Below are 22,611 nucleotides of genomic sequence, written 5' to 3' on the forward strand. Positions count from 1 at the left end.
ATCTTTCAAGTTAACGGTTCCCAATATCCTATCAGTCTTTATTGTGTGTTCTCCCCACCCCCCACCAAAAAAAAGGAAAGAAAGACTAGGCTTTAATGTCAACCAATAAGGTGGGCTCAGCTGGGAAAGGCTGGGACAGGCCTTGTCTGGCCCTACAAGCTTCTCCCTTCTCCCCTCCCCCACTCCAGTGGCTCCATGCCCACCTGCTTTAGCCACCCTGGGATCACCATGGAGACAGGCCATTGTGAAGCATTCAGCCAAGGCTTCCTCCCTCCCTCCTCTTCCCAGTCAACCCAGCCCTGCGTGATTGAGAAGCAATAACCTACCAGCTCAGCGAAAGTTCCCTCTGACTGAGCCCAGGATGGAAGCTGTCAGGGCAGGGTTTTGAGAAACATCTTCAGCACATCTAAGTCAGTCACCAAGACCTGCCTATTCTACCTTTACATGTCTCTCACACCCCTTCCTCTTCATTCCTAATTCATGACCACCACCCAAATTCAGCTCCTGCTCATGCCTTCTCAGGCCACAGAGCTGGAAGAAGTCAAAGACTGGAAGCTGGAAAGGCCTTCAGGTCACCTAGGCCAACATTCATGTTTTAAAGAGGAGGAAGGTGAAAGCTTCTATTTGAACCCTGACCTAATTCTAAATCTTGTGCTCTTTCCTACAAACTGATATCCTAGCCTCCAGAGTATCCCTTTCTAAGCTATTCTACAGAGTACTGCCTGATTAATCTACTTTAATTTGTCACTTTCCAGCACCAAAATCTCAGCTGGTTCCCAAACGCTTACAGAATAAAATATCAGCTCTTTAGCCTTATCAGTCTGGCATTCAAGGCCCAACCTACAACCTAGGCCCACATTGTCCCCTCCTTTTTCAGGTAGCCAACAATCCACCAAACCAGGCCCTTTCCTACTTCCCAAAATACAGCATTTGTATTTGTATTTCTATACCTTTGGTAACACTGCCCCCCCATTTGAGAACCTCTCCCCTTCCCTTCTCCCACCATATCTTATCCATCCTTCATCATTCAACTAAGTCCCATCTCTTCCAGGAAGCTTTCCCTGGCCACTCTGGGCACTGAACAAAATGCCTTGTATTATGTTTAACTCTTTTTAAATACAGAAGTCTCCCACAAAGAGATATTGCAGAGCAGGGGCTGTAACATATACTTCTGTGTCTCCCAAAGTTCCTTACATGGCTGTGGGCCCTGCGGTAGGTACTTAAATTATTTCTGTCAATGGATAGATGAATTATGTCTAGTCTCCTCGTGCTAAGGTCAGTCTGTGTCTTCCAAACAAGCCCAACTTCATTTCTTTTGATAAGAAAAACATAGATTTAGAGCTAGAAAGGACCTTAGGGATCATCTGCAATCTAACAATATAATTTTCCAGACACAGAAAATGAGGAAGCACCAAAGACGAAAAGTGACTTGCTTAAAGTCACACAGACAGTGGGGAGGAAAGCGGAGAATGGAACTCTAAATTTAGTGCTTTTCCTACTAAGAAAGAAGAAAATAAACATTTATGAAGCACCTACTATGTGCCAGGAACTGTGCTAAGTACCCTACAAATATTATCTCATTCCTCACAATAACCCTGTGAGGTAGGTATAATTATTATCCCATTTTACAGTTAGGGAAAGTGAGGTGAAGAGTTAAATGATTTGCCCAGGGTCATAGCCAGTAAGTGTCAGAGGGTGGATCTGAACTCTGGTTTTCCTGATTTTAGGCCCAATACTCCATCTACTATGCCACCTAGCTGTCCCATGCCTACCATAATGCCTCTCCATATTCCTCTAATCCCCCAACCCTCAAATCTAACAATAAAAAATTATTTTATAATTTATATTTAGGGGGAGCAAGGTCACTAAAAATCCCTGAAGCTTAATGATCTAAGCTTGGCATCAAAATAACCTCAGAGGTCATATCATCCAGCCATCTGCCCCTAAGCAGGCTAACACCTATAGAACCACAGACAGACAAGAATCTCTCTTTCCTTTAAACATAGAAGAATAAAAGATTGATTTGAGGCTCAACACACAGACTATACATACCTGCTTCTACTATGATCAGGAGAGGTGGAGGGAGAGGGTCTAATGAGTTTATTAGTCCAAAATTTGACTGTGAAATTCTCTACTATATAGATCCATAATACTCTCCCAAAGGGTAAGATTTCCACCTCCTTCCCTCTACAAAGGAGCCTATTCTTTAAAAAAAAATTAAACAAAACACCCCCCAAAAACAGAAGGTAGACAGAAATTTTTAGCTCAGACATAAAAAGAATATCAGACAGGAGGCAGGATCTGAAAGAAAGTAAGCTATGGGGCAATGTCAGTATGTAAATCTGGTTAAATACATACAAGGGCACACACAGTGACCCTGGGATTGGCCCTCACCAAATCAACAGAGCAGATTCTGGCTGTCAACCATCAAGGCCAACCCTTTGCCTAACCCAGCTTGCATACGCAAAGCTCACCCTTCTCTGATTTCCTACAGCACCTGCCTTCCACACATTCTATCCTGGCCTACATCACTTTTAGCTCACTAGGTTTTAGTTTTGTTTCCCTATCATAGCTCTCTGAGGGCAGAAACCCATCTCTCCTGAATACAGAAGATGGGTTGGTCAAGATTACACAACAGCACAGCCAAACACAGGGATGTCACATGGTAAGAATTTGATAAATACTTTCATTGGCCAATCAATGTGCTCCTCTCTCAATCAGAATGTTCCCAGGGGCTCAAGGTTCCCTACGCATCCCAGAGCCCCTTAGGCAAGGGAGTATGGATGATGCTACAAATTCCATAACCAAATAGTAATCATGATGAAAATTGGGGTTCTTACTGAAAAGCCCATCATGACAAACCAGCCCAGGAGCTATAGGGAGCACAAGATCCCTTCTGTATTTACTGCCCACACTCATATGTGGGGCTCAAGATAAAAAGAGGAAAGCACTGATATCTCTCTCACTGCTGACCCTCTCCAGGGCTGGCTCTTATCAGTCAACCAAACATGCATGACTAGCATGACCAGTCCCTGTTATTTTCTGCCTCACTGTGAAGGCTTCCAGGGTTTGAACCTAAACATCTGATCTTTGGTCACATATACACTGACTAAACCCCCTAGCAAACACACCGAAGTGTAAAAATCACCTCCAGATGCATGCACAGAATATCTAGTTTCCTTCCAGACTCAGCTAAAGGGCCATCTCCTTAGGAAAGGTCTTTGCTGATCCCACCCTAGCCGTCAGTGTCATTTCCCCCTAAAATTACCTTACATTGCTTAACTATTTACAGTTTATATCTCCCTCAAGGGCAGTAACTGCTTTTTATTTTTGTATGTGTATCCCCAGAGCCAAGTACAGTGCCTTGAACATGGTTAAGTTCAAGAAGTCCTTATTGATTTGATTGGTATTAATATAAGTTAGTATTTATATAGCATTTATATATGCTTTAAAGTTGCAAAGTGCTTTACATATATGAGTTCATTTGATCCTCACAACAACCCTAAGACAGCTCTGCTATTTACTACCTGTGTAACCTAGGGCAAGTCACTTTAACTCTGTGCCTCAGTTTCCTCATCTGAAAATGAGAAAGTTGGATTAGAAGGCCTCAAAGGTCCCTTGCCACTCAATCTATATAGTCCTCTGATCCATACACCAGAATCACACATCTCTCCCACACATTTCCATATTCAGAACATGTACACATACATATATGCAATATACACATAGACACACACATATATGTATATATGTGTGTGTATATATATGTGTGTGTATACATACATACATGCATACATACACACATACACATGCACATATACAGCACCTGCACTCAAGTATGGACTTTAACTCTTTCCCAAGTTTGCATTCCACTCTTGTCTCTCCCCCACCCTTCTGGAGCTCTTAACTCCACCCTCCACTCCATCCTAATTCTCTTGTCAAGGCTTGAAACTATTTTCTCCCCTTCTTACCAGTTTGGGCCAGGAGCAAAATCTAGGCCAGGAGAAGGGAAAAATGAATCACCCAAGATGAAGGACACATACTGTGCCCAGTCTGTATGGGTAGAGGGAATAGCTCATGAGAGGAGACAGACAGGATGGAGCATGGACAGGATGAGGCAAGGAGACTTGATGAAGGAAGTATATTTCCTTGCTATTGATTCACTGAACATCAGGACTGGAAGGAGTCTAATAGGTCATCTAATTCAGACCCCTTATGTTGCAGAGGAGAGAAGGGAGGCCTAAAAGCAAGGACCACATTTCCTTCTTTCCCCACCTATGCCAGAGTTCAAACACAATTTACCTAGAGAAACCAAAGCCGGGATGGCTTGCTTGAGATTACACAAGAAAGGCAAAACTGGGACTAGAACTTAGTTCTTTTGACTCCCAGTCCTTCCTGACCCAACCCACCTTCAGATGGAATCTTTCTATTCTAATGTGCTACCTCTCAACTGGTTAGTGCCTACTGAGCACTTAGCCCGTCTTGTCCTACAGTTACGGAGTTGACAATTCAGGGGGGAGAAAGGGCAATCATGTGCTAGTGATATAGAACTTGGGCTAGATTGTGAAGAACTTCAATGTCAAGATGAAGGTCCAGACTCGATCTGGTGGGCAATGGGGAGCCATTGAGAGATTATGAGCAAGGGAAGGACATGTTCAGAGGGATACTTTAGGAAGATCAATCTGTTAGCCTGTGCAGGAAAGGCTGGAGAGAGAATGCCCTACCCACACTACTTTAAAGTTACAAGCAGGATGGACAGAGTTGCCTCACTGAGGGGTCTCCCGTCTGGGGCAGGCCCAAGATATTTACCAGGTGATCCTTCCAAATCATACCAGAACAACAGCCCAAAGAAGGCAGTCAGGACAGTGAAACCCTGACACACTTTGTAGGAAAGAACTTGGCTCCCAGAGGCCTCAGCAGGTTTGTTACACATGCCCTAGCTACTCACAGACTAGACTCACCTGAGCCCCTCACACACAGGTATCTCTGGAATTTCCATCTCTATCCTGCCAACTGCCCTAGACTGGTCCCCCCTCCCCAGCCATTCCACATCTTGCATTCCATCTGCTGCCCCTTGTCATTTCCCTGGGGTTTCATCCAGTTTCCAGAAAACCCATGGCCAAATCAGCACCAGAAGAGTCCATTAAAATCATGATAAGGGAAAGGCCAGTGGTCAGATGGAGGTGAAAGGGTGAGCCAAACAGAGGGTGGAGACTTCTTTTGGTGATGACAGCAGGCTCTGTACCCAGGGCTCTCAGCCAAGTTCTCCCTCCTCATACAGTGGAGAAGTGCTTTCCCAGTCAAGTACCCCTGCCCTTCTCCCTTGCAGTGGGGGGACGTGCAGCACTGTACCCAAAGCATTGGCCAAGCTCTCCCCACTCAGAGTCACAACAGCTTCAGAACAGCTGCCTTCAATACCTCAAAGAGGGGAGGAGGGGAGGCTAGCACCTGCCCTTTTGACAGGCCTCCCATGCCAGAGAACAGATAACTCTGGTGCAGTACAATTCTTTACCTCAGCCAGCCAAGTTGGCCATGTTTGCTGACCACCTACAGCACACCAAGCAGGGAGCTAAACTATGCTTTCAAAGAGATGGGAGTAGAAGAAATTCCTGCTAAGGCAGAAGGAGGAAAAAACAACTCCCAGGTAGCAAAGTCTTAATCAAGTCCACAAAATTCCATAGAAGCTAAGGGAGATTTAGAAGGAGGTTGGGGAAGAGGGAGGAGGATGTTGTCTGTATTTCTCCAGGCATGGAAGGTTTGAACAAACACCCCCCCCTTCTCCCTAAGAGAGGACAGAGGCTGCAGGCTACAGTACACTCAAGGGGAGGGGGAGGAAGAGAAGTGCCAGATTCCTCCTTAGTCCAACACTAAATCCTTCAGAGGGCATGAAGCAAGAAAAAGCAGGCCAGAATTGAATTGCAGCTGGTTCCCTGACTTCCCAAACCCACAAACATGTGCCCTAGCAGGGATCTTGGCTCTGAGAAAAAATTAGTTTTCTGCTAATTAGCCCTGGCCCCAATGAGGGGAGATGCTCCGTTGGTCTTACCTGGCCCAGGTCTAGGGTGACATTGACTTCGCTGTACTCCAAACCCCGGGAGAGTGGAGGGCTCTGCCACCATCGTTCTGTTCCATCCACTGCATTTGTGATGGGATGAGCCTTGTTGATGTTGGCTGATGTGCAGATATCACAGTATTGGCCCTAGGGGTAAGGAAAATGGTCAGACAGAATCCAGAAAAGGGGATCTGATTCCTGAGCACCACATAGCTCCCCCATCATCGAGGTTCCCTCCTACTCTAAAAATTCTGAATGGCTCTCCAAGTATCCAACACAGACACAGTCAAGTCCCTGTGACCACTATTCCTTTAGGAACTGACCTTAACCTTATGTGGTCCCCACAGGAACTCTGTGAGGTAAGCAGGATAGGCAATAGATACTGACTTGCTCTAAGGCTTACAAAACACTTGCCTTACAACACTCCTTAGAGATAGGTAGAGCACGTATTATGATTCCCCTGGTACAGAAAAGGTTAACTGCATTTAAAAACATAATTCTGAAAATAACAGTTTACTCAACTATAAAATGAGGATAATAACCTCACAGAATCATTGTGAGAATCAATTGAGACAATATATTTACAGCAATTTACAATCCTTAAAAAAAACTATATAAATGCTAACTATTATAATTATCATGCAAAGAGGTCCATAGGTTTAACCAGACAGGTTCTTAACAACAAGGTAAAGAAAAGCCGTGCCCTAATTAGGCTTCAGGATCATGGAGGGCAGGGACTGTGTGATACCTTCTCTTAACTTCTAAATAACATAGCTAACCACAAAGCCTGGTGCATGGAATTTGGGAAGGACTTGTTGACTGACTGCACTTTTGTCACAATGCCAAATAAATTCCCTAGAGTTAATTTTCACTTAATATGTTGATCACAATAGTTTTCCACAAATGTTTTTGGTTCATGGTCCAAGGGACAAAAAGCCCAAAGGCTACTCACTCTATTGCTTCTAAACATCCCTACCGAAGGAAAAAAAATACCTTTAGCAACACATAAGTACAGTGTAAAGATAAAGGGGCTCATGATGGTTTGTTTGGAAAGTACACTGGGAGCAGAGTCTGGAAACCTCAATTCTGTGTGGCCTCACTGTGTTACCCTGAGCATATCACCATCCCCCCCCCATCTGTAAAATGAAAGGGTTTATTTTGATGGTCACTTTTAGCTTTGTCATTCTGTGATCTATGAGTCTATAAGACAGGAATTCTGGTCCTGTTTTAGATGCACTGGCCAGGCGATATCAAAAGTCAATCATTAATTCTTGCCAGAAACTGAAGTGCAGACATAGTCACTTCATAAAAACTTATCCTCCAGGAGACTGGTTTCACACACCATGCCAAGGACCCTGTGCTGAGAATCTCAAGATGCAAAAGCAGGTTTTAATGGGACATTCACTGGATGTTCTCCAGTGGTAGTTAATGCCGATACTCAGGAAACTGGCAAATAATTACCTTCTCAGGGTCTTTATCTCACTTCCCTCACCTCTATACATAGAGAGCTAAGCTTCACAACCCAAGGACAGTGACTCTTTAAAAGAAGGGGAAATGGTTCCTGGGGGAACTAGAAGATACTGTTTACTCAAGGTGGATAAAACTAGTATTAATACCTATCAACTACCTAATCTTCAATCTGCCTTTCAAACTTTCATGCTGAGCACAGCCACCCCTTTGTCTGGGGGCAATAGAGCTCTCTCCTAAAGCAAAGGGAATGAGGATTATGGTTTCCAGAGAAACTAGAATTAAGATGTTACAAACTCAAACAAACAAACAAACAAAAAACTCCTGGAAGAGGCCAAAGGAAAGTCTCTCATTTTCCCTGCACCAGCCACCCCTGAACTGCGATTGTGGCTGATAATCTCCCCCTTATCTGGCAAAAATCTACAACATGTATGGGGCCCAGCCAGGGGAGAATATCCACCATTCAGAGTCTCATGGAATACCAAACATTTACTGAGCAGAGGGGTGGGGGTTTGAAGAGACCACCAATGACTTGGCCTCAGCCAGAAAGGTTAGAGAAAAGCAGCTCTTGGGGGACTTCAACTACAAGCTAATCAACAAACTGGTCAGAACTCACTAAGTACCTACTGTGGGATTAACCCTTAGAAAAGAACGGGAGGAAAGACAAAAGGAAAACTAATGAAGCTGTCAGAGCTGGAAGGGGCCTTACAAGAGAAGAAACTTAATGCAGAAAAGGACCCTAAGAGTCCTAGAGACTGAACATTATGTTATTGCAATTAACAAGCTTGGCCCCCTGGAAAAGACATGAGAAAAGTCACCTCTCTTCTTTTGAGGTGGGAGAGATCATAGGTGTGGAATTTGTTTATGCTGCCAGAAGTGCTACCTACATTTTACTTTTAATGACCTTTTTTTAAAAAAATCTTTGTTACAAGGGAAGACTTTCTGGTAGGAGAACAAGGAAGGATATATTTATATCCACCTCTGGGCAAAAGAGTTCTTTTGGTTCATTTTACAGAAGAGAAAATGAAGGTTCACTGAAGAAATGGCTCTTCCCTCAGGGAGTTCAGAGCTCCTTGAAGGCAGGGGCAGTATTTTTGCCTTTCTTTGTATCCCTAGCATTTAGCACAATGCTTGGCACAGAGTGGGCATTTAATAACTGCTTGTTGGCTGGCAGTCTAGTTCAGGGATTTCTCATCTTTCTTGCATCATGTACCTTGTTAGCATTCTGATGAAGCCTATAGACTCATTCTCAGAATATTTTTTGCCTCCATTCATAATTGAAGGAAATGCTAAATTTTAGTTAGAAGTTGGTGAAAATAAAGATGCAATTTTTTTTTCCTATCCAAGTGGACTACAGGTTAAGAACCCCTGATTTAGCTGGAAAAGGAAAGGCCCATCCTCATGAAGCTGTGAGAGAACAAAACAGGACAGTGTGTGATTGGTCCACAACTTAGCCCTCACAGTAGAGGAGCCTAGCTGGCCCTCCAGATGTGTGGATTTCCTGTAAAAACATCATCTGCCCTCCACATTTTCAGGGTTACATGTCCCAGGAACTTAAGTCCTCCCTGAAAAGGGATAACCAAGCAGCACCTCCCAGAAGCCCAGGGAGAAGGGTACAGGTATGTGTACAAAGTATTGGCTTACGAGTTAGGACTCTGAGAGAGTAGGACCAGGGAGCCAGGACCCTCTAGAGGAACCTAGGCTTGGTCTAGGCCCACAAAAGATGCAAATTAAATGTCCTTTTCAGCAACTTGACAAAGAGAAAGAAAATGGTCTATAACAGGTATATTCCAGCCCCAGGGCAGTTGCTACCCTGGTTCTTGTGTCTGCCTCTTGGCTTAGGCAACAGAGGCCACAGAAAGGAAAAAATGCCCAAATTTCTCCCCTCCCCTCTCTACAGAAACCAGCCCCCTGAAAAGGGGAGGCAGATACTTAGAGGAAACCAGAGCCAGCAGGACTGGAAATTCAGATCAAACAAACCATGTAGATCAGGCACTTAGAAGTTCCAGATCATGTTGCAAAGATCCCTTCTATCTTCCTTCCCTATCCCACCCCCAGCCATTGCTGCCACACTGTGTTAAAGGTGACTGAAAGAAAATGTAGTCTCCTCATTGTCCAAGGTATTGCCCATTAATCATTCAAACTTTACTGACTTCCTGGCAGTTAGGAGAAATAAAGAAAATAAAATATCTCCTATCTACCTGAGTAGACAGAATTCATACATGTAAACCAACTGTGTGACATTATCAGGCAACAGGCAGATAAGAGAGATATCACTAGATACTTCAATAGTCAAGCAAGATTAATAGTGGGATTAACTTAAGGTTTGCCTTAAAGGATGGGTAAGGTTGGGGGTATTCATGGGCCACCACCAATGTAGGGGGGAACTCAGAAGACATAGCATGATGGCCAAATGGAATGACTTTTGCCACAGCTGGCCACAGCAAAAGGCTGGAGTTCAAAAAGTCTCATCTGGCGTGACAAATGCCCATTTCCGGCTGGAATCTAGAAGAAAGAACACTGGAATGGGAGTCAGGAGATTTGGGTTCTAGTTCTGCTGGCTGGCTTCATGAGGCCCTTTACCTCTTTGTATTGGATTTTCCCCATGTATAAAATAGGAATAATCCCTATTCTGCTTACTGCATGGAGTACTGTGAGGATCAAATGAAGACTAGGGACAAAAGAATCCTCCCCCTTCTCCTCCCCTCCAGTAAATGGATGTTGGGGAAAATTTGGGGAGATGTCCAGTAAGTTCCACTAATTTCAGACCTTTATGATAAAGATAGTCTGACCTCTTCCTGCTGCACCCCCCTCCCCACCCTCAGACTCCTTCCCACCATTCTCAGCTGCCTCCCTCCTCCCCTTCCAGCCCCTGCACATTCCCCAAGGGCCATTACGCCAGGAACATCTCAGAACTGAAGCCTTTAGCTCTGCCAGCTCCAGGGCTGCTGTAAGGAAGCAACAGTCAAAGATAAGGACTTCCCCTTGGTGATTCATCGTCTTGGTGCAAAGGGCTCCCAGAGCTCACTCAGCATCTGACTTCACCCACTTCTGAAATCTTGACATTCCTCCCTAGCCCCTCTGCAGCTAAACCTGCTTCCCATAGGAAAAAAGGAAACCTTGCATTCAAGACCTTAGACTCTGCATCTGCCACTACTGATTCCCCTCTCTCTGAGATCTGGCCAGGCCAGGTCAAGCTTCTCATCACCTCCCTCCCCATTCCAAGTAATTAGGTTCATTCTTGATTCTAAATCTTTCTTTTATTAGCTCCTTCCTGCCTGTCTTCTCTCTATCCTAACCCTATTTATCCTTCAAGTCTACCTATTCTGAGAAGCCTTCCTTGACTACTCCAACCCACAGTGGCATCTTTCTCTGAACTCCTACATCCCTGATTATCTGTACCATAAATTCTTGGGTGTCATTAGAACAGGGAAAGCAGCATGCTTAACTGTTTCATACCTGTGAATTATTTCAACCTGCTTAAGGACAGGGTCCATGTTCTCTGACTCTCTCACAACACACATCACAGAGGAATGACCCAAGGGTTGAATGAGAATGGCTAGGCACAGCACCCCTCAGAAACCACTCTGCCCTACCTGGTGCAGTAGGTGGTATACTAAACTTGGGAGTTAGGAAGATCTGGGCTCCCAAACACTTACACATTGTATACACTTGGGCAAATCACAGTTTGGCATTTAAAACCTTTCACTACTTGGGATCTTCTTACCTATCTAGTTGTCTTATAACTTTATTCCCATTCAGTACTCTATGATCCTGCCTCCAGGCTTTTCTGTCTTCACCACTCAGTTCATATCCAACCTTCTGCTGGAGGCTTTCAGTCCTCTTAGCAGGGCCTTTTCTCTGAGATCACTTTCCATTTACACTGTCCATATTTTGGAGATCCCGTATTCTACATGTCTCCTCATTAGAATGTGAGCTTCTTGAGGAAAAAAGAAAACATGTTTTTGCCTTTCTTTGAATCTCTTGGACTTAGCACAGTGCCTGGCACATGGTAAGCATTTAATATATGCTTGTTGACTTACTGCTAATTTCTTTAGGCCTCAGTTTCCTCATCTGTAATATGAATGGGTTGATTCAATGATCTCTAAGGTCCCTTCTAGCTCTAAATATACAATCCTATGTTCCATTAACTTAGACCTATGGGGAGCTCAAGATGAAGCTCAAAGTGTCAACACTTAGTTATCCATGTGTGACTTATCTGAGACATCTATTTAACCCAAAGCTGGCTTTCCCTTACCACAGTAGGGTGTGCATCTGGGTCACTTTCCTGACCCTAGTCAACGTGACCTAAGGGAACAACAACAACCACAAAAAATATACCCCTCTCATTTCAATATCAGCTTGAGCCAAAACAGAAGTATGAAAAGGATCATAGGATATGTTATCTCAATGTCAAACATGAAGGATATTTAGCTTATACTGTGCTTTGGGCTCTCTGCATTTGGAGACAGAAAAGCTAGGTCTGAACCTCAGTTAATTGCCTGAGTAACTTTGGGCAAAGCACTTATTTCACCTGTCTGGGGTGTTCAGAACAGTGTATAATAAGCACTTAATAAATGCTTTCTGATAATAATAGGGGTTAGACAGTGGCATCTCGAGACCCATCTATCTCTAAACAAAATGAGCTTATATTTCTCTTTACTTCGGAGAATAAAGAATTTACTCCAACTTTTAAATGTGCCCCATCCAATCTTAGGAAAAGGGTGGTCCACTGTTTCCATTTCATTCATACTAAGGAGATAGGATGACCATGGCAGATTCTGATACAAAGCCAAATATCTGGATTCATTGGCTATCCCAGAGCAAAGAGAGAATCCCATTTGACCCATGTACATGGATTCCCATCAATCTCTCATCTCTAAGAGTTTTTTTTTTTAACCTCTAAGCTTCCTCCTCTTATAGGAGGAATTCCCAAGTCTAAGGAATGATGTTTTTTGGTGGAACCATGATTTGGAGGTGGGAGGAAGGAAGAAAAGGACTGGCTGGAGGAACAGAAGAACATGGGAGAAGAGGAAGATCACTGAAATTAGAATCACACCAATGGCCTTTCAATAACCTTTATTCCAGCCCCCTTTGTGACTCTGGGAAACTGGCATCCTCTCTGAGCCTCAGTTTCCTCATCTGTAAAATAGGGGCAATAAAACAAATGATCCTTTGACTCCCTCCCACATACTGAAAGAGAAATTTAACAGAAGGTAACTAAATCCTAGGAAGCCTAGAGTTCTCAGCAGGTGAAACAGGAAAAGAATGCTGTTACTTTTACATTGAACTGATTGATTATCACTGATAAAAGACTCAAATCCAACATATAGAAGGAAATGACAGAAATATAGAAGATCATTCCCCAATAGACAAGGGACCAAAGGATCTGAATATTTTCAAAAGAACTGCAAATTATCATGGACCTAAGGTAGAGAAATTCAAATAAAAACAAACAAGGTTTCTCTTCACACCCAGCAAGGTGGTAAAGATAACAAATGAAACAGTAAATACTAAGGGGAGTTATGGAAAGACAGGCACATGGCTGAACTGTTAGTGGAGATGTGAATCAGTCCAATCATTCTGAAAACCATTTGGAATTCTACTTTTTAAAAAGTCACTAAATTGGGGCAGCTAGATGGAGCAGTGGATAAAGCTCCAGCCTTGGAGTCAGAAGGAGCTGAGTTCAAATCTGAGCTCAGACACTTGACACTTACTAGCTGTGTGACCCAGGGCAAGTCACTTGACCCCAATTGCCTCACCAAAAAACAGACAAACAAACAAAAAGGCACTAAATTGTACATACATTTTGATCCAGAAATCCCCTTATTGGGCACATGGCCCTAAGGAGGTTAATGACAGAAAAGTCTAATAGATAATCAAAATATTTATAGAAGCACTTTTTGAGGCAGCAAAGAACTGGAAACAAAGCCTGTAAATTGGGGAATGCTTGAACTAACTCCAAGTCTTCGCTCACATGGTTCTGCCTTGTTAATTCTATCCATATTTCAATGCCTACTGCCTCCAGGAAAACCTGCTTCAGGGTGACCATTAGATCACAGATTTAGAGCTGGAAGACATCTTAAGAGACCATTTAGGCCAAATATCTCATTTTATTTATGAGGAAACAGAATTAGAGAGATTATGTAATTTGCCCAAGGTCACATAGGTAAGAGAGACAGGATTTGAACCCAGGTCCTCTGTCTCCAGAGACAGTGTTCTTTCTGCTAGACTGTGCTGCTTCTGCTGTCTCTCTGCTCTGAATCTGATATCCCTGAATGTCTATATCACACAATGTTGAGCATAATCATAACCATGAAAGACAGCATTTGCAGATTAATAGAATATTATTGATTTGCTCTGTAAGCAAAGCATAATTGCAAGTAGCTCAAAAGAAACATGAGATATGCAAATTTAGAGATATCTCCACTCCAAATGTTCATATGGACGATTTGTGTCTGACTTGAGGTAAAACTTTCTGAGCTCATATTAGTCTGATCAGCCACAGTCGTTAACAATGCACCTTCACCCCAATGTAGTGATGTCATTTCGGTTCTCTTTAAGAATGAACGACAGCCAAGGAAGGATAAATGGGAAGCATTCAAAGAAAGAAGGATTTGTACAAATTAATGCAGAATGAAATAAGCAGAACCAGAACAATACACACAGTGACTACAATGATATGAATGAAAAAAGAAAAGAGTAAAAGGAATCCATATTAGTATAGTAATTGTAATAATAAAATCTTGGTCCTGGACAAGTTATAATGAAATCTAGTTTCCTCCTCCGATAAAAGCAGGGACCTACAGGGGCAGAATGTTGTAGACATTGTCAGATGAGGGGACTAGGAGTTATTTTCACTTAATTGTTTCTCTTCAAGTACAGCTGAGGGGTCAGGTATCTAGAAATAAGTGATGTAAAAATCAAAATAAAAAATCCTTTTTAAAGTAAAAGATAAGAAAAAGTGAAAGAAAAAAATTTCATACAGCTGACTCCTCTTTGTTCGAAAAGAAAAGCTTGACCTCACTTATGTTCCCTTCTCATCCACCAGCCTTAGAGTCCCTAAAGCTGAGATTACAGATTCTTCTAGAGTTGAGATTGATTATTATATTAGGGAAAACTATGGATATTGGAGTCAGAGGATCTGGCTCCAGTCACAGTTTTGCCATGTGCTACTGTAGGACTTTAGACAAAATCACTTTTCCTCTCTGGGCTTCAGTTTTCTCATCTATAAAGAGACTGAACTACAGTATCTATAAGGTGTCTTCTAATCTAAATCAATGATACCACAATTGTCCCATGAAGCCTATATCCCCTGACCATTCCAGCCTAAAGGGGGTTGCTCTTCTCAGAACTCCTTCTAACCCTACTTAAGTGTTAAATATTGAATAGTTTCACCAGGCTCTATCTACTCTCCCTAAGGGCAGGAACCCAGGAACTTCTCCCAAGAATAAGAGAAAAGCTGAGGAGATGAAATATTCTGTGGACACCTCTTCATCTCTCCCACAGTATCCTATCACAGGGTTTGTTAGTCTCTCACAGTACAACTATTAACTGTGTACATGCCACTGAACATAGAATGTAAACTCCTTGAGAGAAGTATCTCTCATTTTATTGTTTGGATCCTTAGCACTTAGCTTAATAAGTACTTAAATATTGTTGAATGGCAGAATGTTTGTACTGATCAGTTTCCAATAATCTCAAATTGCAGTATTATTAATGGAGATAAATACCATATGATATATTTAGGAGAGGATAAGGACTTTAAAAATCAAATACATTCTCCTAAGCCAAAGGGAAGAATAGCGAGGGAAATGACTAGCTGGTAGAGACACAACCTCTATGGGCCTCACTTTTCTCACCTGTTTAAAAAAAAAAAGCTGTTGAACAAGATGACTCCTGACATCCCTTCCAGCTCCAAGAACAGAAGGGTAGAAGCTGGGAAGGCACATCTTTGAGCGACTCAGTCCTGCAGTTTGTAATGATACATTACAGAATCATGGATTTAGAGCTAGAAAAGACATCAGAGGTCATTTGGTCCAACTCCCTCATTTTATAGATGAGGAAACTGAGGCCTAGAGAGGGTGAATAACTTGCTCAAGCTAAGGAAGTAAGTGGCAGAAGTGGGATTTGAACTCAGGTCCTGTGACTTTAAATCCAACACTATGCTTATTCTATCACACTGAGGTGCATACGGAAACAAATTCACAGGATTATGGATGTAAAGTTCAAAGGCACCTTAGATGTCATCTAGTCTAAGATTCTCATTTCATGGATGAGGAAACTGAGGTTCAAAGAGGCTAAGTGGCTTGTCCAGGCCATGCAGTAAGTGTCAGAGGTAGGAGTCAAACCCAGGTTATCCTGCCTCCAAGTCTGTGGCTCTATCAACTAACCACTCCCTATTCCATTCAACAGTCACAGTTGTTAGACAATGGGGGTAAAGAGATAAAAAGGAAGCAGTGCCTAAGGTTAAAAAGCCTACCTCTGCTGGATGCCGAGGAGATAGGCAGATGAATCCAAAAGAGATAGGCAGATGAATCAAAAGTAAAAAAGCAAAGTATTTCTGAGAAGTTTAGAGGAAATAGAAGTTTAGAGCACAAATAACAGGGGGAATGAAAAATGCTCAGGAAAGTGGTAGCACCTGAGCTGTGCTCTGAAAGGAGGTAAGCATTCCAAGAGGACCAAGGCATAAAGGGGGGCATTTTGCATAGGCACAGAGGTGAGAGATTGAATATCCTGAAAAGTAAAGGAGTTGGGTCTTTTCCCCTAACCCAGCTCTCTACCCAACTCCCCTGAGCCAGGCCTTTTGAAGAGGCTAAATGCTTGCACTATCCCTTCTCTGATGGGATATCTAGGGCCATCTCACTACTCCCAAACCACCCCTCCCGAAGAGACGGGATGGGGAGGGGATAGTAGGATGGTAAGTTCTTATTTTTCCGTTTCATTTACTACTCCAAAGCAGGATGGTGGGGGAAGAGAGAGGGTGTGAGAAGAAGTGGGGACTTCAGGACAACCCCTGGCCAAACAGTCCGGGGGAAGGGATCTTAGTGTCATAGAATAGGCCCTGCTCCCAGAGTCCCCTACACTCCTTCATGCCGGGAAAAACCAAAGATTCCAGGCCAGATTCTAACTCTCCTGGGACTTGGATGGAACTAGGAAGCCTCAGCCTCAGCCTCTGCCCAGTACTAAGAAAGACCAGGGTTTTAAGGCCCCTCAGGTCCTATGGTCCATGCCCCTGACTCTACCGGGGCCAAAAAAATTTTGGAGGGATGAAGAGTGTTCCTTTGTTGGAAGAAATTAGAGAAGATTCCAAAAGTTCTCATTCTGACGTCTTATAGGAGAAGATCTTAAGTTTTACCTAATCTCTGTGGAAACGTTAGCACCTTTTAACTTTAGAGAGATAACTGCTCCACTTGATGCTTCTGGATTTGGAGCAGTCTCCAAGATTCCAGCTCGAGGTTGAAAGTCAAGTGGTTTCTGAGTTTCCCTGGGCTCAGCCCCCTTCGACTTAAAAGGATTCTACCACCGCACCCTCCTTCCACAGGATTCAGCGTCATCAGGAGCAGCAGCCCTCTCCGAAACCTCAAAGATTTCGAAAGGGTAAATACAAAGTAACTCTGGGGCCTTTTAATCTGCTCCCAACATCAGCCGCCCAAGAATCTCTCCAACAGGTCCCTCCACCAAGTCCAGGATTTCACCCGTCAATTAACCCTTTCCACCTCCTTTCTTTCCTCCTCCAGCAAAAAAAATGCTAATGAACCTAATAGCTAGAGAGGTGAAGAACTCGACTAGCTACTCGACTCCCCCTCTGCCTGCAGCGCAGGAGAATCACTTTCCGCTCTAGAGCACTAAACGTGCCCGCGAGGCTCTTGGAAAGAACAAATCTCAGATCTCTCTCAACTCCCGCCCACTCGCCTACACACAATCAGTACAACCTCGACCCCCAAGTTGGGGGCGAAAGCGCAATACCCGGAATGAGAGATATGGCACACACCCCCGCTGCCCCCATCCTCCGCTGAGGAAAACAGGTAGCCGGCAATGCTTGGAAGGACCCAGGAGTCCGAGTTCCCCAGTTTCACTAGCCCGAACAGAGCAAACCCCTCAGCACTACCCCACTCGGCCTGATCTCACCCTACCTGGATGGTCTGGTTGGGGTCGCCGCCAGCCACTGGCCCCCCCACTAGCTTGCAGTAAAGGTCCTCGGTGGGCCGCGGGGGGCCTCGCGCTCCGACCGGCGCCTCCTCGCCGCAAGTCGCAGAAGCCGAGATACGGGTGCCCTCGGCCAGGTTGAAGTAGGGTGGGTGTAGGCTGAAGCCGCCACTGTTCCCACCACTCCAGCTGCCTCCACCTTCGCCACCGGCCTCGGGCGCCACAGCCCCCCCACAGAGAAGCAGCAGCAGCAGCAGCAACAGAAGGGACAGCGCGCCGAGAGACGCGTCCCCCCGGCGGTGCCCAGCTCCCCACCTCGCCATCTTCTCAGGAGAGCGGGCGGCAGGCGCTGGGACTCGAGCGAAATGGAGAAGTAGGAGAAGGGGTTCCCGATTCAGAGGGGAGCCGCAGCGCACATTGCGAGCGCTGAGCGTCCAAGTAATAAATGAATAAATACGGTAAGTGCGGGAGCCCAACTTTTCTCCCTACCCCGCGCTCCCTCCTGACGCTTTCTCCCAAAGCTCTCTAGCCCTAGCCGGGGGCCAAGAGGGCGGGCAGGGCCACTTAATCCGGGGAGGAGACTTCAAATTGCCCCCGCCCCCCTCCCGCCCCTCTTCTCCTCTCCCCTCTCGGGCCCTGCCCAACCCTGCCTAACCCAGCCCGGCCCAGCCCTGCCTGGCCCGGCTCGGCCCGGCCCGGCTCGGCTCGGCTTGGCGTCCACAAGCGGCCCAGCCCCTAGAATGGCTGTCCCGATGGGGAAGGGGGAGGGGACGGGGCTGGACACTGGACAGAGTTGCCTTTAACTCTTCCTGCCCCGAAACGAGTCGGGGCACCTGCTGAGGGGAGGAGGGGAGGGGAGAGAAAGGGAAAGGGGGAGGAGACTGCCATTATTCCTGGGGTCGACCCTCTCCTTCCCCCCACCTTGCGTGTCGCGGGGCTAGGCCGTGGGAAAAAACGCAGGTTTTCTATGGAAGGGGAGGATTTCCTCCCCCTTCCCTCCTCCTTCACATGAAATTTCTTTTCTAGTTTTCCCTACTGGGGGGTTGCGGTGCCCACCCACCTCTCTCTTTCCCTCCTCTCCCCTCCCCTCCCCTCCCCTCTACTGTCCTCTCCTCCCTCCCCCTCTTTCCTCCTTCACTCCAAATCTTCTGTCCTAGGTAGCCATGGGAGCTGGCCTCCTAGAAGGGCGGGAGAGGGACTGGTGGAGCGGTGGGCTAGAGCGGGGCTGGGGTGTGGGGAGGGACCCTTCCTCTGTAAGGGGAAAGACTCCGGGCGCCTGGCTTTGGGGTTTGTTAGCCCGCCACATTCGCAATCTTCTTCCTAGGGACCCGGGCGTTCTCTACCTTCTGAAAGTTAGGAGGGTTTCACTCGCCCTTTGTTTCGGCCACTCAGACCGAGAAGGCGCCGCCCAGCGGCCCCTAGGATGCCGCTGACTCTGAGACCCGAGCGGGAGGGCTGGGATGGAGCATGAAGCCCCCAGACTCTGCAAGGAAAACCGGGGACTCTCTAACAATTGTGTACCGTCTCCGCCCTCCCCCTTCAGATTGTATCCAATCAGCTCTGCATCCAAAGAGTTAGTTACCTAGAGGCTACTAGTTTCCTTTCCCACCCCCAAATTATATATGTGTATATATATATATATATATATGTATATATGTATATATACATGTCTATATATATACACATGTATATATATATGTCTATATACATAGACATATATAATATATATTTTACAAATTTATGGCCCGACTCAAACTGAATGGCATGTCTTTCCCATTATAAACTTTCAAGAAATAAGTATTTTGGGATCACAGTATTTAGAGCTGCAAGCTACTTTAGAAGTCATCTAGTCTAATTCATCTTTTACCAAGTACTTATTATATGCACCTGGTATATGTTACCTAGTAATTTGTGAGGGACAAATCTTAAGTTTCTTCAATTGGTTCATATTTATGAGAGGATGTTTCAATGGAATAATGTTCTTCTTCTACCCAGTCTTGTTCTCTCCCTCCTTTAAGTTTGGTGCCTATTGAACAAAGAGCTGCCCTCTTGCTTTCTGTTCATTGTCAAACTAAACAGATCCCATGCCTCCTCTTTCTCTTTGGATAGGTAGATTTAAAGCAAGAAAGTCCCTCCAGAGATTGTTGTTGTGGTCAGTAGCAACTCTAGAAGACTGGGTCTCTATTTTGCACATTTCAGAACCTACTGAAAGTCCCTTACAGCTTTAAATTCATGACCCTATATTCCTATGTTATTATGAGTAATATTTTAACACATCAAGGGACCAAAGATTTAACTGATAGTGGATACTTCTTCCTCCTGCATAGGTGGCAACCCCTCCATGCCTTCTCAGATTATAGATAGGTTATAGGGTGACAGAGTTGGAAGGGAACTGAGACTTCATCCAGTTCTATACCTCATTTTTTATAGTCAAGAAAACTGAAACTTAAAGAGGTTAAGTGACTTGTCTAAGGTCGCACAGGTAGTGTTAGAGGCAGAATGTTTTGTGAATTGCTGTTGGCCAAAAAAAATTCCTTGTGTGGTAAGCAAACTGCTGGTGGTGAACATCTCTGTACTTAGCTAGGGTGGTCCCCTGGCAACAGATGTACATAACAGTCTTTTGCCAGACTGTACCTGAAGCTTTTCCAGCATTATAATAATAACAATATATCTATTTAGAATGGTAAGGTTAACAAAGCACTTTCACCACAACCCTTCTGGGGAAATAATACAAGTTTTACCATTGATAAGATAGATGAGGAAAGAGAGTTCAGTGATCAGTACGTTGCCCAAGTAACCAGGAAGTTTCTGAGCTGGGAATACAAATTCAGGTGGCTTGACTCCAAGTCTAATACTATTTCTACTCCCCTAGAGTTGTATGCCAGGATGAGCCATCAAAATAAGACTAGGAGAGGATTAATAGTAATAGTAATAATAATAATAATAACTATCTACTTATATACCAAAGATGCAATGATTTCTTTAGTGGGCAATGCCTCTAATAGATCTCAGTCCCTCTGTGTCTTAGAAAATTTTCTTGAGTAGTTATGTCAATAAATAAATAAATCATCTCCTGGTAGCCAGTCCTCTTATGTTGATCTTTTTTTTTTTTTAAACTTAAGTAGGCTGATTCCCAGACACTAGACTAATACTCTACATATGGGCCTATCCTGGAAGTGATTAGTATAGTTTTCTAGAACCTGGGGTCACCTCAGAGCCATGCTAAGGCATCAGAGTAAGACTTCATGAAGAAACAATAATATGTAACAAATCCCTCATTTTGGCACCAAAAACTTAAATAGCTCTTTCCAATATCACTTTGCTAATAAGAGGTATATATGCATGATGAAACATGCTCTCTACCTCCTGACAGAGAAGTGATGGATACAGATTGGTACATATATTTTTTGGATGCAGCCAATGTGGAAATTTGTTTTGCTTGATAATGCACATTAGATATAAAGGGTTTTCTTTCTTTCTTTTATTTTAATGGGGTGGGGAAGTGAAAGAGAGAGAAAATAGATTTTGACTAATTGAAAAAATAAAATGAAATTTAAAAAAAATTGTTCCATAACAAAATAAGTAGAGATATTAACCTAGGTCTTCCTAGGACAAGCCCGTGCTTTTCCACTATTCTCCAACTGCCAATGCTTCTGTAAAGTTGTTCCAATCCTCTAGAGGCTGTCTTTAGAGACTGTCCAGTGTTCTCTTCCATGAAGTCTGATTCATGAAGAAGTCATCCAGCACCCAACCAATCTACTAAGATAGGATCATGGAGACCAGACAGGGCCAAGTATCCTTCAGAAACCACAACAGGAACCAGAATGAGAGAGTCACTGGGACTCTTGCAGTTTGGAGTAGTATTGGATTCCTGTGTATTTATCCCACCCTTCCAAAACAACACCTTCCCAAAACTGCCCGGGCCAGTCTTTTAGCCGCATTGTTATGGTTTTGGAAAGGCCCCATAAACAAGGCAAGACCTTTACTCTAGTGCTGGGTTTGTGTCCCAGATGTTTTTGCATTTGGGTGGCTCCTGTGATTGGTTTTGTTTCCTTCACTTCTGCCAAACATCATCCTTGAGGGAACCCCTTGTCAGAAGCATCTGTTTGGCCAGCTGCTCTTCTTTGGAGTCTACAAGCCAAACCAGAGGCTGGCCTTTTGCAAAATCTTTCTGTTTCTGCTGGGAAAGAGGCATCACTTCTTGCTTCACATTTGCAGTTTACAAGCATCTTGGCTTTTATGAAACTTTGTTTCTCCCTCCTCTGTCCCTTTGGGGGGATGGGAGGATTATTTGTATGATATTCCCATATAAGATTGATTTATTCAGAAGGTGCACAGTTGACTACTGTCATTTAAACCTATTCCTAGAGCCTCAGGTAAGGAAGAGGGCTTCAGCAGAGATACTGCGTGTGTTTGTTCTGGTGATGGTGACCTGGACTTTCTGAAGTGTTCTCTATCAAACCAGCTCCCATTCATTCAATCTTTTCATAAAGCAAACTAGAAGATGGTACTGGTGTTCGAAGGTGAGGGATTAGGGAGAATCTGCAGGTATCCAAGTCTGTTTTTGAGGAGTCATCATTGTCACTTATCCTCAGAGGTCAGACCTCCTCTGATAGGCAAAGGGACTAGTTATTAGTGTACAAGTGAAACTTGCCTTACCCTGCCCTCCCCCTTTCTCCCATTTCACTGGGGAATGGTGGAAAGTCATTCTGAGAATGAGCTTCCTTCCCAAAGTTATTAGGGGGTCTAATTGCTGATAAAGAAGCAGCTGGCATAGTAAAAAGAGTATTAGATTTAGTCAGAGGATCTAAGTTTGAATTCTTACTCTGCTATTATTAAATATGAGACTTTCATTACTTCCCTTCTGTGGACCTCAGCTTCTACCTCTATAAAATGAAGGGATTGGACTAAATGACCACCAAAGTCCCTTCTAGATCTAAATC

The 22,611-nt window shown here is 44.2% G+C and overlaps 1 protein-coding gene across 1 annotated transcript in view; it reads right to left on the reverse strand.

The window, feature by feature from the left end:
- Nucleotides 1-18,142, reverse strand: part of LAMA5 (laminin subunit alpha 5) — a 124,018-nt gene extending 105,876 nt beyond the window's left edge. The window contains 2 exon segments of the mRNA XM_078149889.1: nucleotides 6,047-6,199; nucleotides 17,656-18,142. Of these exon segments, the coding sequence (XP_078006015.1) occupies nucleotides 6,047-6,199; nucleotides 17,656-17,991 (489 nt within the window). The 5' untranslated portion in view covers nucleotides 17,992-18,142.
- Between the last annotated feature and the right edge of the window lie 4,469 nt (nucleotides 18,143-22,611).

This window comes from Phascolarctos cinereus, unplaced genomic scaffold, assembly GCF_003287225.1.
Source record: "Phascolarctos cinereus isolate Bilbo 61053 unplaced genomic scaffold, phaCin_HiC Scaffold_2;HRSCAF=192, whole genome shotgun sequence".
Classification (NCBI taxonomy): Eukaryota; Metazoa; Chordata; class Mammalia; order Diprotodontia; family Phascolarctidae; genus Phascolarctos; species Phascolarctos cinereus.